This window comes from Tetrao urogallus (assembly GCF_951394365.1).
Source record: "Tetrao urogallus genome assembly, chromosome: 12".
Classification (NCBI taxonomy): Eukaryota; Metazoa; Chordata; class Aves; order Galliformes; family Phasianidae; genus Tetrao; species Tetrao urogallus.
The window spans coordinates 5,902,131-5,926,586 of record NC_136825.1 but is presented as its reverse complement, the minus strand read 5'-3'; the positions used below and the strand labels follow the sequence as shown (position 1 = coordinate 5,926,586).

The window sequence follows — 24,456 nt, the reverse complement described above, 5'->3', positions numbered from 1 at the left end:
TGTACTTAAAATGACAGTAAATGAACATAAATGTTTTCAGAGGCACGAGCAGATATTAATGTACAAAGAAATGCCATGATTATAGCAGCACCACTAGATTCAGTTTTATTTGTCTGCGAAGTGTGCTCAGCCTGACACGTTGTTAAGGTTTGTGATCACTTAAGAATGCAGAATGTGAATGGTAGTTGCACGGTTTCTCTTCAGAAGGTGCTGTGACAAAATTCTGGCTGTCTTAGTACATCAGCTTGTATTATCATGCATCCGTGAGGAAACAGTAATCATCAGACATAACAAAATGCATTATTATTATTAATGTATTACAGTTCCAGATAGCCTGCAGTTAGCGTTTGGAGGCCAACTTGTTGATTATTCAGGTGGCACTGAAGAACTTGTGATGGATACAGGGAAAGAATACTGGACTGTGTTGGGGCTCCATAGCCTTAGACTGTTCATGGAGCAGGATGCACTGCAAAGTTCACTGAGGCTTCAAGGTGCATGGCTAGGTGTTATGAGAAGAAGGTGCATACTGCCCCAGGTCATGCTTGTAAGGGAGCTGTGAGCATCTTCATCCTATCTGTACAACTGCTCCTAATGTGCCCCAACACAGCACTTCATGTTTCCCAGGAGATGCAAATGATCCAGCAGTGTATGGACTCTGTTTTTTCCTCTCCAGCAAAACAGAGAGGAATTACAACTTCACCAGGAAGCCTTGATCTGTATCTTTCCTGAAGAATCTGTTACTGTTTGTTCAAAATGTCTGCTTACATTGTCATTAACAAGCAACTATGTAGTGCTGTAGCTTTACCAGCCAGTGACATGAAGAGTGGCACTCAGCTCAGCGATTGCACTAAAATGGCTAACTATTGGAGAGAAATCAGATGTTGTGGTTAAAAGCATCTGGCTCAGAGCTCGAGCAAGATAAAAACACTCTGTCCTTGTCTGAATGGGAGAGCATTTTAAGAGCACTCTAAAGTAGAACTGCATTCACATTTTGGTTTTCTATGTGGTTTCCATTATTTACTTAGTAAATAACCTTACAAAGCATTTAAAGAATTCAAGTGGCACAAGGCTAGATAGGCATTCTGCAATTTCTTGTTCATATACTTCTCGAATTTGATCCTAAGAAAAGGATCGTAAGTATAGTAACAGTGTTCTTAATCAAGATATTTCAGGCTAGAACATGAAAAATTACACATGGTAGGCTGATCTTAATAGCAAACATGATGAGAATTTGCTGGGAGACTTTTGTTTGATAACATTTCATCTAACATTTGGCAGTACCATGTACCATCCCTAGCATTAGATTGTAAAATGTGTAAATACATCTGTTAAAGAGTGCAGTCTAGAAAACTAGACTCATTTATCACGCCTGCTCATTTTTCATGAGCTATCTGGGCAATTTACAATGAAATTATTGGCTATATATTCAGGGATGTAACAGAACCAGAGATGTCAAAAATCAATTGCAAAGTATTTCTGAATTATTATTTATTCTGGGCGTGATCATTTTGATATACATTTTTGTAAGTATAAAAGTAACTTAGGTCGTATTCTCAAGATGAAGTTAATATGATGCACAGAAAAGTGTGTCATAGCTGAGGACTAATTGGAGTCAGAGTTAGGAAAGGTTGATGCATGTTTTTGTTCTGAGAAGTTTTTTTTTCTTTTTTAAATGTAACTGTAGCATCCTCTGGCCATGTACTCTGACATTTGGTTGCTTTTCCTTCCCTACTGAGTGAGACCGATTTTCCTGAAATGTCCACGTTCATTTGATTGCTCTCAGTCTTGTTCATTAGATAGCAAGCAGTACAACCACAATTTTTACCACTGCTGTTTCCTGAGGAAATATCCTGACCTTAGGAGCACTGAGAATAATTGCATTTGAGTGAGAGTGACAGACATGGACTTCCAGCATGGCATTTGGAAAGGAATGTTTTGACTAGCTTTTTGTGGCAGAATGTCACCCTCTCCAAAGGCTCATGGAAGAATGCACTTGTCTTCTGACTAGAAATTGACTCAGAGAGTTCAGGTCGAATCCATTAATTGACATAAAAAGGAAAAATTTCAAAGGAGCTTTAACCATGGGACACCATTCCTAATGCTTAATATTAAATACCTAGTTGTGTCATCACATACAGAAAAGTTTTTATCTACATATGAAAGGCTTGTCATGCTTTATTAACTTTGCATCTGTGTTTATTTTCATGTATTCTTTCTGCAAATATTAACTCAGAATTGGGTTTCATCCGAAAGCATATCATAAAACAAATCTCATGTCCCTGTCAAATTGTAGAACAGATGAAGTGATGTCTCATTGATTGCTGATTAATATTCAAGGTAGTGTTCAAGAATTGTTATGCAGTCTTACCTTCCTATTATTTGTGTTGAGCAGTGAAGGCTTGTCTGTGTGTCAAGGAGGTCATTCCAATTAGGATGTAACCTCTTCCAGCATTCTGATTTGTCTTTTTGTTCCTTGTCCAAATGCTCTGGAAGTCGGTAAAAGGACTCCTAGGTTCATCGGCTTTTGTTTAGGATGAGGATTACCCTGCCTCTTCAGTACAGTCTGCTTGAGTAAATTTAGCAGTGGGACAGAACTTGCTCTGGATGGAATTGGAAGTGACTTAATTTTCTTCAGTGCATCCAATTACTGATTCAAAAGACTTCAGGTTCTAGACTATGGACTATTCCTATGGTGTAGAACTATTTGTGTCACTGCATTATCAGTTGGTGTTGGCTTAGGAAGGTTACTTTTTTTAATCTCAGATTTATATCCATAAAGCCTACTAAAGAAAATTATATTCTCAATTAGGATGATAGGGCCATTTAATTATGGTAATTGATGAAAGATTTAACTAAGAAAAACAATAACACAGTCCACAGATATTTTCAGATGGAAGTCTAACTGAGGAATTATTCTTCATGAGATGAACAAAATCATAGAGTAGATCAGCTGCTGTGTAAGTCTTGCTGATTTGTAGCTATTTGTTCATGCTGTCAAGTGTTTAAAATGCCAGATAATTTATAGATGGGGCATGCTTAAATTCTGTTGTGCAGTAAAAAGCTAAGTGTCTGGTAGGATTGTATTTCATCAGAAATAGTAGAGTTTAAAGCAGAATTAGTATTCAGTGCATACTTGCTGAGTTCTGTGGTTGCTTCTTTGTCAATAGCTACAAATCTAATCTTTAATTTGCATTTGGCCACTTGTCTTTGTTCTGATCAATTTGTATTTGAGAGTTAGCATCCTCCTTGGAGGGTCTGTATCATCAGCTCTACACAGTAGATTATTCCAGATTGATTATTAAGTAGAATGAAAACTTGAGATTCTTACAAAATCTGGTGTGTTGAACAACATGTACATGTTGCACTTTTCTATCAAAATTCTGTTCAGCTTTTTATTATTGCAGAAGAAAATACATACTTAAGGTAGAGCAGGTTATAGACATATAAGATACAAGTGCTTTCTGTAGGACTTGCAGCAGTTAAGAGTAGCAATGATAACATGTAAAACAGAACTGCCATTCTGTCGTGAAAGTGACAGTGGAAAATATAGGATGTGTCATCATCTTATCTGTAGGCCCCTTTTCCTCACACTAGGCTACCTGCTTCAAAAATCATTTTTTGGTATGTTGGAAAGTCTTTAAATCTGGAATATTTTTGTCCATGTGGGTGACTACTGATATTATAAAAAAGCATGCTGATTACAGATCAGTTTTGTGTGCAGGAGGATTCATTGTCTCCTTCTGCCTGAAGTGAGGTAAAGGAGTACACTGTTCATGCAGTGGTAATGGTATCAAAGACCCATACTGCTGTAGGAATGGTGAAAAGCCTGAAATGTGTGGAACACAGATATTACTTACTCTTTTAAAAAAAACTAAGAGGGTAATCTGATAATGTTTCTACATCAGGCTAGTACCTTGTATTTGTATTAGGCAGTGAACGTTACCCTATGTCGTGAGTTTGTAGTGATGATGTACTAATAATATCTTGACCAACTCCTTAGTTTGCAAATGGTAGTGCAACAACTGCAGCTTAGATTCAGGAGTATACTTTGGTACTCAGCTGTGATTGCAGTTGGTGGAATCAAAGCACTAAATACATTTCAGCAGACTCTAATTACTGTGCCTCATGGTCAGTGCATCAAATGTGTTTGAGTGGAAAGGCACATATTAATTCAATTTGCAGTGATCACTGCATCATCAGTCTCATTTTTCATCCTGAATCACTATAAGAGCTGCTGCAAGTCTAGCCAGCTCTAAGTATTATTTTTTTTACAAGTGTGATTCTTCTGTCTTGGAGCCAGAGCTTTCTGCTGTAGTAAGTTGCTAGAGCAAAATCAAGCTGTGTTTAAGAGCCTAAACCTGAAAGGAGGGCAGTGCAACTGATCGCATTGTGATATCATTATAAAATATCTGCTGATACCGTATTTTCCTCTAAAGGAATCATTTTCTCATGTGTTTTAATTTTCATATATTTTTCCATTTTCTGCATGAGTTTTCAGTGTTATGAGCATGCGAAAGAAAACAGTAGAAACCTTACATCTAAGATTGCAGTCTTGCCAAGTTGTAATCCCATGGCAAGAAAGAGGACTGAAGAACACTTTCCCTCTGTACTGTGTTTTGGTGAGGGCAAAGCCATCACAACATACCTTTTTTTAGCACTGCCCAATCTCTTCAAGGAATTCAGATATTGCAAATCTTTTATTCTTTTGCCGAATGCATTGTTTAGCACCAATTTCAGTGCATGCTTTTAAACATCAACAGTATTCTAGGAAAAAAAGAAAAACCATATGGCCCATGCTAGGAAAAGAGTGACACCCCCTTACCTTCCTCTGGGGCAAAGACTTTAATTTCATCAAAGACACATCATGCCTTTCAGTGATCTTAGCTTTAAGGCAAAAAGCCTTTCATGTATCAATACGGGAGGACATGGAGAAAACCAACACATTAATAACTCCTAACATAGTAAGAGGATAATCTGGTAACATCAGATTAGGCTGGCACCTTGTTATTAATACTAAGTGTCATCTTGTGCCTTTTTTTTCCTTTCCTGTAGTGACACTATAATAGTGGCTTGTGCAGCTGTTACTTTCCTTTTATCTGCTAGATGAAAACAAATTCCTCACTTGAAGAAATGACACCTTTCTCTGCCCATATTTGAAGTCAAATGCTTCATTTAGATCCTGCATTTACTCTTCTAAGCATACAAAATAATGTAGAATATCATTATAAATATGGAAGTTCCCTAATAAAAAAAATAACAACCCACCACTAAATACACAAAAAGGATAATGTTTCATGAAGTGAAAACTCCCACAAACATTTTGATGTTTCCTTTGCTGCTATTACTTCTCTAACATTAGAATGCAAAGTCTGCTTGTTCTCATAGCACAAATATTTCCTTGATAGCACTACAATTACAGTTGTTCGTGAACAGCTTTTCTGATGTACAGGTATTAGCTCTACTTATATTCTGTCCTTTGCGCTGCCATAGAACGTTGTTTTCCCTCTGTGTGAGATTCTGTTCCCTTTGCCGGTATAAAATAAACATCTGTAGCTCAAAGTAAATTTAAATGCCTTATCTGTATATTACTGTTGTTTCTCTGTGTACAGACAAGTCACAGTATCACAGAATTGCAGAGGATGGAAGGTACCTCAAGATCATCGAGTCCAACCCCCCTGCTAAAGCAGGTGCCTTACAGCAGCTCACACAGGCAGGCATTCAGATGAATCTTAAATATCTACAGAGGGAGATTTCACAACCCCTGTGGGGAATCTGTTCCAGGGCTCCATCCCCCTTACCCTAAAGAAATTCTTCCATATCTTTGTATGGATCTTCCTATGTTCAAGTTTTAGGCCATTGCTCCTTGTCATATTGCTGCACACCACTGGGAAGAGTCTGGGCCCATCCATTTATCTCCCACCTCCCTCTAGATATTTAAAAACATTGATCAGATTCCCCCAGTCATCTTTTCAAAGTATGAGTGTGGGAAAAGCAAACTGAGAAAAAAAGCTTGAGTAGTTCAGGGTAGCTTGCTTCTGTGTTCATGATTGAATTACACTCAATTAATTGTATTTTAAAGTACGGGAAGAGTAAGGGAAAGCTATTTCACTTAAAGTTTATTTCATTAACATTATATGTAATGAACACAGGTTCCAAATTTATGAAAATTGAGCCATGAGTAAGGTGATTTTTAATGAAGACTTTGCAATTTTTTTTCCCCAAGATACTTACTCTTAAGTAAATATTAATTAAAACTCCAGATAATTTCAGTGCAATATTGTGTAGAGGAGCAAGCTGTACTTTGGAGGAAAAAATATACCTTAAAAGTACTGTGGATTAATTAGACACCGCAGTTTTTTTCATCTAAAGCATTGTGCATACCTGATTATGGACTCCTTGCTGCTCTTACACGAATAATTTAATTCCTAGCAAATACTTATATAATTTAATTTACTTTTCTTCCCCACGCAATGCTGTTTAACAGGAGTTTGTATTACTTCCTAATTCCTTCTGCCCTTCCTGGCTGTATCACTGTGTGGTGACATAACCCAGTAGTTTCTTTGGTTTCACACACTGCTGATAGCAATGTAACATGACCGTGATTTTGTTGTAAGCATGAGATAGAAGAAAGAAGAAAAGCCTTAAGGATGAGTCCATTGTAACACCTCAGATACGCAATATTAGCTGTGATTACCACAAAATAGGGTTGGGTTAATGAGCCGTTTTAGGGAACTCATACTTCACTTGTCAAGTCTGTTAAATATGTATGCTGAAGTCAGTTATTTCCAATTGTTACATATTGTTTGTAAACGCTGCGTAAAATTCCAGCTACGTAAATGGAATGTAATTTAAAAAGTAATTTATTTTAATTTTGTGCTTTTTTTATTTTTTTCTTGACAGCTTCTGAAATGGTTTGCATTGTCTAGCCTGCCAGTTGAATTACCTGTGTGCATAAACAAAAAGATTTGCCATCTAGAGTCTTCATCATGTTGCTTTACATATACTGAGAATATTCATATTAGAATATTAGTTCAATAGATAGATAAGAAAGCAGAGCGTGATGTCACTTGCCTGATGTTACACTGCATGTTAGTGGAAAGCTCTTGGGTTAGCCTGACATCTCTGCCTGCCAGTTCTGGCTTCCAGCAGCCGAGCCCCTCGGTTCTGTCTCAGTATCACTGAGGGCCTTTGTGGTTCAGAGCAGGCACTAGGGGCTCTCATTTCAGAATTAGACACGTTTCAGTAAGCTGGGTAGTTGCAGAGGAACGATATCTTGATGTTTTGGAATTGAGTAGCAGACATGAAAAATTATTTTAGCAATATTTCTGATAAGCATTGATTCTGTATTCAAATTTGCTGTTACAAAGTTGGAACCTGACTAGTGTGAGACTGAAACTTTCAATTAATGTAAACACAGCCCGCAGCTACAGTACTTTTCTAATCTACTTGGTAAGCACTCTGCTAAGAATTAATTAAGTATGGAGATACACAGGCAGAAAGTACTTTTCTAGAAGACATGAGACATTGGAAATTGGAAGTACAGCAGTGAGTCATGGTACGTGTTTTTGGGTCAGGACAGATTGCCATTTTTGTTTGCCCTTCTGTGCTGCAGAGATAATGGCTTTCTCTAATGGCAGGTCAGAAAATAACATCTAGACTCAGTTCCTGATGAATAAAGTGAGGCAGAAAAAAACAAACAGTGAAGGAAATAACATGGAAAGCACTGATAGGTTCCGCTGAGGAAAGTGTGCACTATTAAAGATAAACTAGTCACGTGCTTCCACTTAATTAAATTAGCAACAGGAGATTGTATGTGTGTTAAACTAGTATGTCACTTCTTGGAAGAAACAAACCTGTTAAATGGAGCAAGCTGCTGATTAATTATTGTGAAGAAGCAATATTTTACAAGAGTAGTCTGCTTACTGAAGTACATTAGCTGGCTTTTAAGTAACAAATTGGCACCCGTTCCCTGCGTATTAAACTGACATGATGATATGGTACCCTTGCAAAGAAGTAATGAGACCTAGCTAAGGAGAGCTTCACCAGAGCACAGTGGATATATTTAGACACCAAGGACAGAACTGTGAGCGATAAGAGGATGTTTATTCTGTATTTATCTTGGATGTTCGACTCAAACGTGTTTGCCTTACAATTCATTTTTACTGTTTATGCCATAGAATTTAAGCCATTCTCAAAATGTAAAAAAAAAGAGTTTCACAGAGATTTCTTTTGCTGTTTGAAAACAATTTATGGAACTTTTATTTTATGAAGTAATAGAGAATAGAAGCCACTTGTTTTATACTCACATTTAAATACTCCATTTTGCCTAAAAGATGCTACATTGGCAGCATTGGTCCCCTGGCCATTTTCCATGGCTGATAGTGAGCAGAAAGATTCAATAGAGCAGAATAGAATGAAATGATTTGTGAGACTGCAAAATTACCACGGTGATAGACGTTAGCAGGTAATATGCTTTCAGCATTACTTCCCTGTATTATGTTTTTCTGAGTGCAATAGGGAGCTTTCACTGGAAACAAGTTTACTTTTCTGGTTCACGTAATTTTACCCTGAGTAAAATGGAATGATCCAAAATAATATTTTAAGTTGGTGCATAACAGTCATTAATCAAGATGAATGTTCTCACCTAATGAAAATGGCTCATAAATCCTTCTTAATCATTTTAAACATAGATGAGTTTTAAGAGCAAAATTACTCTTACACTTAAAGGCATCTCTTAGAGTAATATAGTCCAATTTTAATGTGATAATTGGGAGTTTTATTTGGTAGTGCAGTTTTTTAATGATATTATTGCTTGTTACAGATAGTGATATCAATTAACACCAAGGCAGCAGAGCAGATGTATTGTTAATAGTAAAGTGTTCCTACACATATATGTATAGCCTGCTGTGAATGAACACAAAGATACTTTGTAGGGAAGATCTATGCATTATAATCACTGACTCAAATAAAATAGGCAGCATAATTTAGGGTCTTCAGCTGAGCATCTGACTCTCAGCTGTTCTGTTTTTACTCAGTATGCTGGTTTGAGTATTAAAGTTCTGTTTTTGGATGTGGTATTAAAGTGCATGTGTTTGGGAATGTAGACTGTATCTTAAAAAAAAAAGATGAAAAATAAGAAACTAGGCCTTAGCTCATCACAGGCAGCTTCAAATCCTTGTTTATACACATTTGGTGTAACATAGTAAAGTTCATTAACCATCACAAAAAAAAAAAAAAAACAAAATCCAATCTTGGGAATAACATACATTTTACTGTATTATCTTTTATGGTTACATCCTGCATGAGTTTCTTGAAGAGAATGGGTATAACCTTTCAGTTCTTCAGCAGAAGTCATGAAATGCTGGTTGGTTGGGTCGGTTCGTTTCTGTTGTTCATTCATTGTTTGTTTGAAGTTCTTGCCTATTTTCTTGAACTAGCTCATACACACCATTTGAAGTTTTGGTACATCAACACCTAATTGAATTAGATTAGAAGCTGTCTCAGCTGAATGGGTGGCGTTTTGTTACACAAAGCCTTATGCTTTAGCTTCCTTCCTATGAACTGCATAGCAATTTGATTTCAGTCAGTGTAATACTAAGTCAAATGAGTATTCATGCATGGCCATTAAAATTGTAAACTAAATCAGTTGTGTTGGTACTGGGTTAAAAATCTTTAACAGCGTCTCAGAATGAAACATTTTTAACTGTGCCATAAAAAACATTAACAAATAAAGCAAATGGGACTGAAAAATATATTGTAAACTCGTCTGGTAAACAACAAACTCAAATACCTTTCATCTTACCTAGATGAATGACTTCAGTCTTACTGTTAACTGATCCAGCTCAAGATGAGGATAAGCACAAATCACACTGTCTAATATTACAACTGTAAAACAATTTAATGTATCTGTGCTGTTTGGTTTCGCTTATGTAGAATTTTAATGAAGGTATAGAGCAGCACCCAATGGTCAGATCTGGCTTAGAGAGCTTCTTGAATAATGGAAAAATATGACTATGACTTAAGAGTAATTAGATTTGCAATCCTCATGGCACTACTTCGTGAAACCAAAAAATTTAAACAAGAAAATAGAGAAGAAATATTTTTTCATTTGGATCTTTAGAGTCCTTTGGTATTTACCTCACTGAGATTCAAGAATCTACATAATTGACTTAATGTCTAGGGAGGGAGTTTATTGGAGAGCATCCATTGTTGTGAAAGAACAATTTTGTGTTTTTTGACACAAAATTAATGTGCTCGTGTAATCTGATCCTAGTTGGTGGATTTGTGTATGGAGCTTCCCAGACTTTGGAAATGATAGCGTCAAGTCATTTTAATGATTACATCTCTATTGTCTAGAAGTCTAAATGTCTGCTCTATTTTGTAACCAGTAAGTTTAGTTTCCAAGTCTGGGAGTATTTTATGTTGTAGTTCTGGAATAGAGAATAATTCGTTCTCCATACTTGTATTAAAGGAAGGTAACTACTGCAAGGCAAAGTAGTGACAGTCCTAAGTGTTGCTTCGATGGAGTCCTGCAGAGAAGAATTTAGTGTTTCTCATTTCAGTTGTCATCTGGCATAACTGTATGTATGCAAGCACATATTGAAGAATCACCTAATGTAGTGCAAGCTGATGTGTTTTTAACTCCATGAGGCAACATCCATCCATTTGCCCAGAGGCAGTTAAGGCATGCATTGACTTAGATCACCTTGCAGCTAGTTTGCTTTTGGAGGCAATTAGGAATATAGTGAAAAAGATTCTTCTGTTTCTGAAAAGTGTTCTGCAAATGTCTAGACAGTGCGTGTGAAACACTGTGATTCTGGAAGTATTTCAGACTTGGAGTTCTCACATGGCTGTGAAACAATACAGTTCCAGAAAGGCTGTCTCTAATCTTTCACTTGTGTGTGAAGAGAGATCTCTGTTTGCCAGCTTCCCACAGAGAAGCAAGCAGACAGGATTGCTGCTGCAAGGCTGTGCTGAGGAAACCAACAACGTTGACCTTCTGCAGTCTGGGCATTATAATTAGAAAGACAACAATGCACAAAGCAGTGTGCTTGTAATTAAGGGTATGTAAGGGGGAGTGGAGGAGGGGGAGTTTCATGACTCTCTTAACTATTAGAATATGCTTATGGAAGAGAGAATGAATGAGACATATTAGTGGGTTGGTGCAGTTTTTTTCCAAATATTTTTTCAAAGAGGTCACAAGGCAACATGGCTGAGGCAAGAGTTTAAAAACTTATGTTATGGAGCTCGATAATCGATAATAACATAAAATATCTGCTTTTAATTGCAAGGTGATAAATGTCATAAACTATTTCCTGCTGTAAATTGTGAAGACATTGTGATGAAACGGACCAAACTGAACTTCATATTTGAATTTCACTTACACAAGAGACTGCTCCATGTTAACCAAATACAAAGGGCTTCTTTCTTTTGTCTGCTGCTGCCAAAACTCCTTTGCAGCCAAAGGACTTCTCCACAGCATGAGAACTGCTGCTGCTCCACAGCAAACCAGATTTTTGCTGGAGTGGAACGTGAACCACTTCACTTTTGAATATCCCAAAATCAGGGGTATCTGGGGCATCCTTATGTGAATAGTTGGCTGCAGCTTAGTATAACCTGTTATTGCTCAGAATGAGAGAATAAAGGGAATAAAGGTGACCAGTTCTAAGATCCTGTATGCGGGCTTTGATGTGCTAGTAAAATCTGGGGCCATGCTACCTTAATTTCTATCAGCATTCCCAGCAACTCAGGCAGCAGCTGTGAGTCAGTGGCTCACAACTATATAGCAGCAACCAGAAGCACAGTGCAGGAGGGAGGGATCAGTGAGTTTGAGGAACTCTTTATCACAGTAGTTCTGTCTCTTCCACATAACGCTGTGCTCACTTTCAGATTGGTTAATCTCACCCTAGAGTTGATATGATTGTATTTAGCTATTGACTAGACAGAAGGCTGAAGATCTGTATTCAGGAGTTCTGGCTTTATTGCTACTCTGAAGAATTCTACCATTGAATTCTGAAAGCTTCTTGCTGGTTCACAAGATGTGGCTTTTCTTCTAGTCTGTGTTCTGGGGATTTTTTTTCACCAAATCTCCCTTCAGAGAACACCCTTTGAAACTAAAAAGGTAACTTTTTTTACAGTATTAATTGCTGTTGCAAAAGATTTCCTTTTTCTTCAAGCTTATGCAAATAATAAGTGATAATGAGAGGCTACACTGTGCTAGTTCAAATCAATATTTGCTTGCCTTGTCGTTCTGCAGGCTCTTCTGAGGTAATACACATAGCCTAATAGAGATGTTCCTTCTACAGTACTTGTCTTACAACCGAAATGCTGGCCTTTAACTGTTGAAGAAGTCTCTGTGTTGGTGGATCCAACTTCAAAGTCTTTTTTCCCCTGCTTGCTGTGTAGGAAGAACTCCCACCAGATTTATAATCTAGGTCCTATTTCGTAGTTATGAATATTTAATTTGATATTGGTTCTTTCTTTTTTCTGCTTTGTTCCCATTGACTTCATAAGTAAAAGCTGGTAAGATTTGGTTCAGTTATTCTGTAATTGCGAGGCTTTAAATCTCTTTTTCTTTGAGTTTCATCAAGACAAAAACAAATACTCGTTGATGTCAGCAGGAGCTTGTTGGAATAAGGCAAGAGTGAACAGTACAGTTGTGCAGCTGTAGTTCTCCATGTAAAAAACATATAATGTAACAGATCTCTTCGGTAGCCAAGGAAGGATTTGAGTCAGAATTTGCCTGTAGCATCAGTTTTTATTCCTTTGACATTTTTCTCATCTTGGGTCTGGTTTTAGTCTTGTTGCTATGGCAACATACAGTGAGGCAAAAAGGTATTCCAGCGAAAAGGTCTCTCCTTGCTGACGGGCAGCGGGAGGGAGTGGATGTTGGAGCTGTTCTTTGCAGCTGGGAATAGCAATGGAGGAATGAAAGGGATTTTAAAATGACCTTCTGTTTGCATGTATACAGGAAAAGACACTGGTGCAAAAGTTCAGGGTGACAGCAGAAAACAGGTGAGTCAGATTCAAATCATTCTTGGTTTCAGATGAGTACTAGCAGGATGATGGATGTATTAGCTTCCATAGCCCAAGTTATCTTCCTCCCGTGTTCTCTAACTCTCTAAACAGATCAAAAAATTGCTGACTATACTAATTTCTTAGCACTTCAGCAATTAATTTTGATTGTATCTCAGTTTTCTCCACGCTTTTTTCCCTGTAGCTGTTGGGCCACAGGTACCTTAAGATCATTGTGTCTTCTTCATATGGTCAGTCCTTGATTTCTGAGGTAAGAACTGACACAAGCAGGAGTGGAGACTATTCAGAGCCCTGTAAATACCACATTTATTGTTACAGCAGCCAAGTACTAGAAGCACTCTTCTGCTAGCTGTTTGCTACGTGGTGCAAGCAGAATATTCCTCTTACGAATGCAAGTTGTTCCCATGAAAGTGTGCTGTGGTCAATACCCTCTCCCAGACAAAACAATGCCTGCGAGCAAAAGGATGTTTTTGACCAGATACCTGTGTCGATTGTCAGTAACCATACTTAAACAGCTCTTTTACAAAAACCTGTATGGAAGACAGCCTGAGAAAGAAACACACTGCAAACTCACCAAAAAAAGCTTAAAAGAATTCAATGTGTGGCATAGTGAAATATTATTTCACTAAATCATGTTGCATTAACGTGGGAGAGACATGTCAGTATTAGTGAGGAGGAGGAAATGTGCCAGCAAAACAACAGGACTGCATTTTGACAGAAGTCACTTTGAGGAGCAGGCAGACGCAGTCCGTAGTGCTGGGGAGCTCAGCAGCTGCTCACTGTGTGCAGTACAGGAGGGCTGCATCCAGAGCACCAGATTTCTGTCCCTGGTCTTAGCACAAGCCACACTAACAGGGCTGTTGCAAATGCAGCCTAAAGGAAGATATACTTTTGCTCTCTACATCCCGTGGCCTAGCACTGGCAAAATCTGCATAGGGAAGAATATCAGTTTGCTCTGCTCAGAGCTACCAGCAAGCTCGGGAATTATTGTCCTTGGTTCCATGAGCTTCCTGCTTTCCACAGACCAAAGCTAAAAAACATAAACCAGAAGACAGAAACTACATAGGATTTTTCTTTGCATGGACTGCCACATTGTGTGGAAGCCTGTATATGCCAGTGACGTGAAGGTAAATTCTTCTGATCTGAGAGGAGCATCTGCCATTATAATGCAGCTCACAGTTTATATTAAAGACAGCATAGCCTTTAATAGACCACAGCAGTGCTTCTGATAATAAAAATCATGTTGCCTCATGGCACTTATGAAAGCTGTAGTATGAAGTGCTTTGCTTATGGGGTCTCTCAGCTAGAATAGTCTGCAGCGTGCATCTTTTTCTTCATTACTGCATACAAATGATGCTTAAATAAATACTATTGATATTAATGTTTGTAATGCTAATGGAGATAGCTCATGAAAATAGAGGCTGTTATGAAACAGCAATGGAGCAGAACCGGTCCTAAAATGAGAAACAGACAAGTTTTTAATTCAGATGATTCTAGCATAAATCTGAAGAAGATTTGGATCATTACCTGTGACACTTGGGTTGCCAAAGTAACCTTGACTAGCCAGCTGATGTTTGCACACTGCGTGACACTGTCACCATGGAGATCCTGTCCATGTGATTTTGCAGACATGATGCAGTTGCAGGCTCCGCTGACACACGGCAGTGAGATAGAGAGGAATTAATTATTGGTAAGGAATGTTTTTGCCAGCAGCTCTTCTTTCTGTCAGAGAGCGAGCCTGCACAGAGCTAAATTTCTTATTTGTTTAGCTGTTTGTAGCAGGGCAGGATGAGTTGTATGAGGAAGCTCTCTTGGCTTTCATGTGGAAAATTCTGAATTCTCCTGATGGGAAGTTCATGCTCTCCTGATTTTGGAGAAATCAGAAAACACTGTTCCATGCCAAAAAAAAAAAAAAAAAAAAAAAAAGGTGTTTGAAAGATAACAGCCATTTACAGAATGCATGTTCATGTAGTGGAAGCTGATTGATCACTGGTAATATTCCTTTATCAGCTGAGACTTCCATCCTTCTAACAGCTGCTCTTCTCATCCACATGCAACTTAGCGATGTCAGGAAAATTATGCCAGTGGAACAGGGAGTGAAATTTGTTCCCACACACAAAATATTTCAAATTTTCCTCAAAAAGAAGCTTCAATTTTTTTTGTGTGTGTGCTTTCCTTGCCGGCATAGCAGTAGCACTCCAAAGTAGATTTTGGACTTATTTTGTGGAGCAGCACCAAATCAAAGGCCATGTTGAGTGTTAGAAAGATCTCATGAGATAACCAAAATTTTTTATCTTTTCCTAGATGTACAACCAACTTATGGTGAACCAAGGCTTGCGGGGAATATTAGAGAGCTGGAGGGAAACAGCCTTAATGTGACATGCTGGCAGGCTTGGACATTTTCAGTGTGTAAGCTGAGGACAGAAGGTGATTCCTTGAGATGATTTGTGGAAATAAATAGCGATAATGAACCAGAAGGTGTGGAAATAATAAGAGAAAAAAATACGGTTGTAGATCATAAAGTGAATGCTGTGTTCCACTGTGCCTGTCTGGTAGTGGGGACTGTTCACATTTGGGCGCTGATCTCCTTTGCAGCAGGTGATGCTACAGGGAATAGAACAGTTGGTGAGTATGGTAGGTTATCACTATTGCTGGAGATGCTCAAGAAAATGAAGTACAAGTGCTCTGCCGCTATCTGGTAAATGTGCCTTGGGTAAGAGCGAAGGGTTAAGGACAAAGCCTGCAAAGATGAGACTGTGACCGTGACAGCTTGGGCAATAAACTGCATTCAACCTCATGCAGGTAAAAGAATATCCATTTTTCTATTGCACTGGTGTCTTTCAGTTGCAGATTTTGCTCTCCTAAAGTAAACACGCAACTTCACTAAAAGTTTTGATAAAATTCCAGATAGTACTGAGCTGAACAGCACTGCATACGATGATAAAACCGTTGTGTTTTAACGACACGCTAAGAAATCTACCCATGGCATTTATTGTTTCTAGCCACTAAACATCTCTATTAAGAATACGGGACTAAAGTCCCCAGTGTGTTGTACTGGCATAGCAAAAAATACAGTGCACAGCTTTGCAGACTCTTATTTTACTCCTGGGACTGGTTTCTTTTAAGAGCCAAATACAGAAATGGATCATAAATAGAACATTTTCTGACCAGCAATGTGAAGGCGTTTATGCCTTTCCTCTCCTACCAAGATCTGTTGGCAGTAATTGTTGCTCTTCTCAGTGTGATACACAATATAGTAGGACAGAAATGGCTGTGGTACAAGAGAAACTTTGAGATCCCAGCCATAACATCCCCTCAGGAAAATACCACTGAATAGTCTTTCCCACAGCAGGCTGTCTTTGCTGCCTTTGTCATTTTCTAGCCTGTGTTTGTATCAAGACTTCTCTGAAGATTTATGTTTGGGTATTGGTAGCACAACATCTATTTAAATGTGCAAGTGTGTGTTAATGGATGAAATTTACAAAGCGATGTTAAAGCTGCTTGATAGCCTGTAATGCTGGCACAATGCAGTGAGTGCTCACAGAGCTCAGAGAGCGTGTGGCACTTGGGGAGTTATGGTGGAAGACGAGTTTTGAGTGTTTCTCACAGGGCCTCGTAACTGTGACTTGTTATTACATAGATCCTAATTACCAGATTTATTGTCACTGCTCAGTGGGGATATTTAACAAATTATCCACAACTGTGCTACTTGTAAGGCTGAAAGGGATGGGAGAAACACGCTTGCTCAAAATTGTTTCTTCAATTATGAAAGGATACTCCCTAAAGCAAATGCAAATTGTTTCCAACTGGGTTTGAAAATTCCTTTTCCTGTGTTTATTACCATTTTTCATTAGACTGAAAAGATATGGAAAGCTATTTATGCTGCAGAGAATGTTTAAAAATACAATACATCAAACTAAAAGAATATGATGCAGAAGTGTGAATTGTGTTTGGGGGAAAAGGCAAACTTCGGTTCCTTTAATTTCTCCTTTCTATTATTAATTGATTTCTTCTCTTGCTGCCTAGGAGGGTTTATGTTGGGTTTGTGGGACTGCATGGCTTTTATTTCTTTTCAGCAATAAGTTTGACAAATTTCCTTAGACAAATAACGTGGAAATTTGAAAGTATTTTCGCATTGTTCACTAATGTGTAAAAACGGTTCAGAATCCAGTGCAGCTTTATTGTACGTATCATGTGAATGTTATGCTTTCTCAGCATAATTTCCTGTAATTCAGCATTAGTTCAGTCACAACCACTGTAAGGAGTGAGTTACACTGAAAGGACAATGGAAAATTTGTCCTTTATTCCAATAGAAACTCTTTAAATTAGGAATTGCACCCTTGCACTGTTTCCAGTCCAAGGTGATGATACTGCATAAGGAGAAACTGAATTTACTCATCCATGTAGAAAAAAAATGTGGTTCCTTCACTTTGATTTAAGATGACAAATACAAATAGTACAATTGGTGAAAAGTACTTTAGGGACTTGAAGAAGAGGGAAGCCCTCTTGATCCTCCCCGCTGGAAGGGATGTCTCTTTTGAATCAAACTAAATTCAGCACGTCAGAGTTCACATGGAAAAGCAAATGCTTTTGGAATGTGCACAGAACAGCAAACTGTAACCATGCTTGTTTAGTTTTTAATGCTCTCTTCTCTACAGTGTTCTCTAGAGTTTTAATATTCAGGTGTGTTGGGAAACAAGCAGTTGCAGTCTTGGTTGAATAATTGAATTAGCAGCCATAAACTTTAAAATAGAAGAATTACTCATTTATAAAACAGCTCATGGTATTGCATTGGGACAGAATTTGATGAACTGGGTAGGCAAGTTGAAAATGACACTGAAGGATGCTGATGTTGAATCAAACTATTTTTTTCTCTTTTTAATGTATTTTAATGTTTCCACCTGGATCCCATAGCCACTGTTATTGTTAAAGAGTGTGTTGTTCCCTTTTCCTATGCCTGCTGTTTACATTTGAAAGCTACTTACAAGTGTACTGGAAACCACTGAACCTTTCTCCAGAGTCTTAAACTCAATACCATGCTTGTGAAAAATGCAGGGAAAGCACATTTTCTCAGATTTGCCTTGTGAACTGTGATATGGTACAGATTAAAATCAGTGTCACATGCTTTGCTTTTTACATGATGTTCTGGTAATAAATTTCAAAGATGGGTAAATGTGTTTGCTGATTTCTCCAATTTTATCACATCTGTGTATTTATGCTGTGCTATAGACCCCTGAAAGCTTGATTTGGCTAACAACATTTACAAAATAACATAGCTGCTGCTTTGGAGTCATTGTTGGATGTTAAGGGAATACTGCCCATGTTACAGAAGTGCTGTTGTGGGTTACTTAGATGGGTATTGTTTAAGAAAAAGTTACTGTGGTTTTTGGTCAACATACAGAGTCAACCTTTTATCCAGTGGAATTCATACAACAGTGTATTCCAAGGTTAATTTGTCAGACAGTATTTTTTTCTTATTAGTTTTTTTTCATCATTGCAATTTTTCTTTTGTTCTATCAGATTTACTTTTTTTAATGTCTGGTATTTACTAATTGAGTGAACCACTCAGTAAAATTAAAATTGTAATATTGAGTTCACTGCAGCCAGCTTTCAGAATAAGGCTGACAGATGGTAAAGACATTTTGTGCCCAGTATCCATTAAATTTAATTGAAGCTTGAAAGCTGTATTTGTTTAGTGTCTTCAGAAATGTCATACCACCTCCTGTATTGGACATTCACTAATGATCTTGGGTGCATGGACCTCAATTCAAGCTTTTAATGTACTGTGGGACCCACGTGTTCCCAAGTCAGCATTTTGTTTCTAGCTTCTATGCCATTATTCTTAAAATAGCCAGTAGAAATATGTCACAGATGGCAGATCCTATTAACATAAAACTTTCTTGCCTCAATATATCCTGTTATGCCAGCAAAAAGTGTGGTAAGGCTATGGCAAAGCCTTTCTGTGGCCTTTATTTTCAGTTTTCTGATATTTTTCCACCATGACAGTGAGGAATTCTTGACATCTTCCAATTTCCAGTGATTTAGTAGTATTCTGCATGCCTCACGTTGGATATTCAGTGAAACACACATGCAATGTCAGTTCATCAACACTGAGACCCCATGAGTTCTAAAACTGCACATAAAAATAAGCTCCTCTCCAGAGCATTCATAAGAAGTTGTTGTTCCTTTTTTATATGGGCTAATTGCTGCCAGTTATTAAATGTCTGTTGGTATTGGTAAGACAGTATTCATTAAAAGAAACAATTAAAAATGTGGGGAAAGACAAAGGAAAAAAATACTCAATCATGCAATTAGAGCCAGCATGGTCTCTCACAGCCACTGCCTGGATATGGCATTCCTTCTGTAGGAAAGCAAAAGATATAATTAACCATCATAGGTCAATTAGAAAAATATTTCACATTTTCAATGAAAGTAAAATTTCTTCACAAATACTTTGCAAAGAGGAAAATAAATTAATCTAATGAACAACCTGTCAAGATTAATTCCCTGATCCTGTTTCTCACCTCAGCTTTTGTACTGCAGTACTGTTATGTAGGTACTCTACTCAGAAACTGTCATTAAGCTTTGTATCCCATTTTGGCAATCACAAGGCAAAAGTCAAGCCTTAAAAAGCCACTGGAAGATGTTTAACCATATTCATTTTGTTTAAAGCAGCACTTTGAATGGCATTGCTCATAGCGTGCCTCACACATACTGCTGATTTTGAAGAAAGGTGATCAGGATTTTCTATAAACGTGCGCTTGTAAATTATCAATATCTTATCTTTCTTTCAGGTGAAGGAGGCCATGCAGAGAATCCATGACCGAGGTAACATAGGAAAACTAATTCTGGATGTGGAGAAAGCACCCACTCCCCTGGTGAGTGCAAAGCACTACATACATGGCGTACAGTCTCACAAGGTAAAGCGTGGTAGTGACATTTGGAGAAATGTCCCTTACAGTTTTCTTGTATACTGTTTTCTTCTAAATCCATAGCACCTAAATAGAACCCATAGTTATAATTTATATTTTTAATCCAAGGTGAAACACAGTTGTAACTCCTGCACTCCCAACAGTTAAATTTCTATGCAGCATAGACATCTCCCTCTCCAGAAATGTGCCTGCCCTTCCTAAATCAGGATAAAACTACCAAATCTATTTGTGTCCCTGTGACAGAAAACAGACATTTAATGAATACAAAATTCCTGTCTTAATAAGTAGGTTGAACAGAAAAAGACACATTACTTCAGCGTCCGAACACAGAAGTGCTTTCATACAGAAGTAGGGAGTACCTCTGCTAGGAATTATTTTCTTCTCTAAGTATCTAAACACTTCCCATCCATTAGCTGCTTTAAAGAATCATATTGTCTATCTCTGGAAGAGCATGTTACTTACATTTTGTGAACGTCCTACATAGCTGTGTTTCTTTTCTGAGAGTCTTAATGCCATTCTATGATAGGTACGCAGATCAAAGTCCACTTGTGCAACTGTCCTAAAAGCAACTTCCAGTTACAGAATTCAGCTGTAATCCTTGAGGGAACAGTTCACAGTTCTAACTGAAAGTGATGTCATACCAACAAAACTTTTGTACTGACAGAACATCTGTTTTCTTGCTGCATCCATGACTTCTTCCATTTTTAAAGTCATTTTATCAGGTGAATCAAACAGTAACAAGACTGGGTAAAACCGTGTGATAGGTGCTCTGATTTTCTTCATCTTTCATCCTGTAGATGGCCAACGACAGCACAGAGACAAGTGAGGCTGGAGAGGAGGAAGAAGATCACGAAGGGGACAATGAGAATAAAGAGCGCATGCCATTCATCCAGTAACAGCCAGAGGTGATGGAAGCAGAATGATTGATTCAGTAGAAGGGAACAAGACTGGGAAATATTCTCTGCATCAGTGAACAAATGCTGTAGTACAGTGTGTGTTGTATTTGTCTGCAGTCAGCTGAGCTATGAGCTGTTGATCATTGTTTTGAACTCAAGTGCCATTCTCATCCAGTGCAGTATTATGACATTCCTGTGTAATACCCAGTTTCCCTGTAGGAGTCCCATGGATTTTTCTGTTTCAGTTTAAAAGCCTCATTAACTTACTGTGTAATTTTAGATGGGCATCTTTCTCATGCAAATTCCAACTTTTTGCATAAAGTTATTTGGAGGGTTGAGCTTTTTTTTGCAAGTTGACAACCACAGTAACAAAAAGTATTGCCCACTTGCTGTATTGAAGATTCTGCTAATTGGAGGGAGGATTCTTAAGTTTGTGAATTTTTCAGTGTTAAAGTAGTTTTCCTTTTATGAACCACAGATAGAAGTTTCAAAAATGGTAAGTTTATTTTCCTTTATCACGCTTCCTCATTTTATAAGCAATCCTGTCTTCATTTTCAAAAATACCTCATTTTGAATTGTGGAATCTGAAATTGTGCATTAATTGACAGACAGACTCTGATTAGTATCGTATAATCATATTAGCCATCAGCACCAGTAATTAAACACTTCATTCAGAGTGCCAGCTATCTTGCATTCCTGTTGATCTGAGTTATCGCCCCATATGTTTTAGGCACCAGAGGTCAGTTAGCTACTCACTTTAGAGCCAGAACAATCTGCATTGTTACTGACAGTTCAACATCGTGTTCTATGAAGGATGCACTGACTCATCTGTGTCTAAAATCCGAAACATTTGTAGATTTAACTTTTAAATCCCATTAGTAAGGATCACTCTTCAGTATGTGGAAGGAATTTGTTGGCAGAGTTTACTGCTCTTAAATCACTATGTATTGATCAGCTATGAAGCTGGAGCTGAACTTCTAAAGAAGTTAACCCTTTTAAAAGTGACTTTTTAGACCTTAATCCCATCACAAATTATGCATGGGGATAACTTTACCTAGGCGAGTAATTCTATTCAAAGCTCTGCTCCATGTGTATGGTTATATTTGTGATTATTTGAAGGATCAAATATACAAAACCAGCTAGTCTATCTACCTCCCACTAGTGGAAACTGTGTCTAAACATGACAAAAGTAAATATTTTTTCTTGACTTTCACCTATCCAAACAGAAGCTACTCAGGTCCTTGGTGGTCTTGTTGAAATAAACATTTTAAAATAACTGCAAACAACTTCAGTAGAAATGCTAAAAGAAAGTCAGAGACCTTGTTATAATGCCATGTATCTTTGAATTAATATATTTTTAGTATATTTTTAGCAAAAGAAGTTATTTCTCCAGGCATGGCTAGTTGTGCTCCTAATTCTACAAATATGTAGTAGTGATAGAAGTTGAAAAATATACAGAAGGGGAGAGGGATTGCTTCTCAGGCTTTTCTCAGTGTGAAAGTAATTGTGAGTCTGGATTACTTTTATGTGTGGTTTTAGAGGATTCTCTTGTGTTGTTTTTTTGTTTTGTTTTGTTTTTCCTACTTGTTTAATTTTTGCTGCCTGAGTATTTATGTCCATCTCTTCATACTGTGCTCATGAAGTTGCCATCCTACTGTTCTAATGCTAGATAATTGTGCAGAATGTTCATTCTAAGCAAGTTTCCCTTCAGTTGAACAAATTCAGAAATGATGAGAAGAACTAACTGTGGAGGAAAATGCCAAAAAAAGCTTTTGTTGAAATATTAGTCAAAACAAACTTCAGCTTTCCTTATATATTGAAGCAGAATTTCATTCTAGTTGATTTTCTTTCTGTGTTGGACTTACCTAGGCTTCCGGTGCCATATCAAACCCAAACAGGAACTCAATATGCAGAAAAAAATATATATTCAATGAGTTTTCCATGTGTTGGGAATTGCCCAATGAGCTTTTAAGAAAGGCCATTAAGTTTTCACAATTCAGTAGGAAACATGCCCAATTTTGTTTTGCAGTTAGTGTAACAATGTTGTCCTGCAACAAACCTTAACATAACTAGAAATTTTGATTTGACGCCAAAGTGAGCAATATTGCTGGTGACCTTTGAACTGGCAGTAAAGTGGCATTCTCAAGGCCTTAAATTAGTAGGGCAAGCAGAATAGCAAATCCATTCTTCTGTTATAAACCACAGTATGGTTGGCTCTACAGTTAAATTTCCCTTATAGATAAATAGAGAGGGGTGAGATGGTGGTCATGGCCACAGGCACCATGGGGACAACAATCAGATGAAATAATTTTGGCTAGTCTTTCTGGTTTTGTTAGCAAGGTGAAAATACTTTTCATGCTAATTCATACCAATTTCAGGGCCATTTTCTGATCAGCAGAATGTCAGGTAATTGCAATGCGTTCAGAGGACTATTCTGGATCTACATAAGCACGACACAGATCAGTATTACAATCACTGAGCTAAATTCTACTCCGTGTTGTAGCGATATTAATATGGCACATATGAAGGTTACTAATGAAACGAATGAAAGTTTTCAGGTACCTGTTTTGGAAGCAGGATTTGTGCTAGCAGAATTTGGCCCATAAGCCCGAAATACTTTCTAGAATACCACAAACAGTAGTATCACGTTTGAAGTGGTAGAGGGCATGCTATACAAAATGATGGTGAGACTGTTGTTACTGAACAAGTCTTATTGCAGAAGAAATGAAGGTTTGTGTTTACTACTAACACTTGCGTTTAAACAACTGTAAGACAATTTGATAGTTTCTTCAAGTGAAACAAATTATTTCTTAAATTGCCTTAAAGGAACTGTGAAAGCTTCTCTTTATCTTAAGCCTGATTGAAGTGAACTGAAATACTGTTTAATTGTATTTGTTGCTTTAGAGCTTTTGTTATATTGTGCCTACAAAGCAAATTATGTTTACATAAAAATATAAATAAAATACTGAGCATAGCATTATCCTTGGCTTACATATTTTATTCTAATACACTGCTTCACATTAGGGAGCTGACTTGGAATTGGTTAAGAGGAAAATTTGAGGTCTCATTTTCCATTTCAGTTACTGAAGGATAAACAAATATTTGTTGTTTTTATTACAGAATACATCAAGGTTATTAAAATGGCTGAGCATGCTACTTTACCCGACATTAATAATTTAGTATAAAATGTTGAATGTTACAATTGTAGGAACTTCAAAACATTTTATGAGCACCATTTATGAAGTGTCAGTGAAGTGTGTTATTTTGATAAGGATAAAAACTAGAATTTTTGCCCTCAGATTGCACTGGGAGAAAGCTTGACACCTAAGTTACCCTCAGAGAAAAGGTTCTTTTTAGAAGTGAAGTTACTCAAAGGGAATAATCTTCAAATAGGATTCAAAACAGCCACCTCCAGATTAGCTGATAGAAAGCACAAGGACATGATTGAATCAAAAATCCTAGTATTCCTGGATCTTGGACTTAACTAAGGGTTTCAAAGAGGTGGTTCAGTTGACATGGGATATAAGATTATCTTTCCTGAAATCATTCTTACACTTTTTCTTTCTAAGTACTCTTTATGGTTACCAAAATTT

The 24,456-nt window shown here is 37.5% G+C and overlaps 1 protein-coding gene across 1 annotated transcript in view; it reads left to right on the top strand.

Moving 5' to 3' along the window:
* The window catches only part of VAT1L (vesicle amine transport 1 like), a gene marked incomplete at both ends in the record, with an annotated part of 43,078 nt that extends 22,215 nt beyond the window's left edge, over window positions 1-20,863 (top strand). Inside the window, 2 exons of the mRNA XM_079541488.1 lie at window positions 19,830-19,913; window positions 20,765-20,863. Of these exons, the coding sequence (XP_079397614.1) occupies window positions 19,830-19,913; window positions 20,765-20,863 (183 nt within the window). The remainder of the gene's footprint in view (window positions 1-19,829; window positions 19,914-20,764) is intronic.
* Between the last annotated feature and the right edge of the window lie 3,593 nt (window positions 20,864-24,456).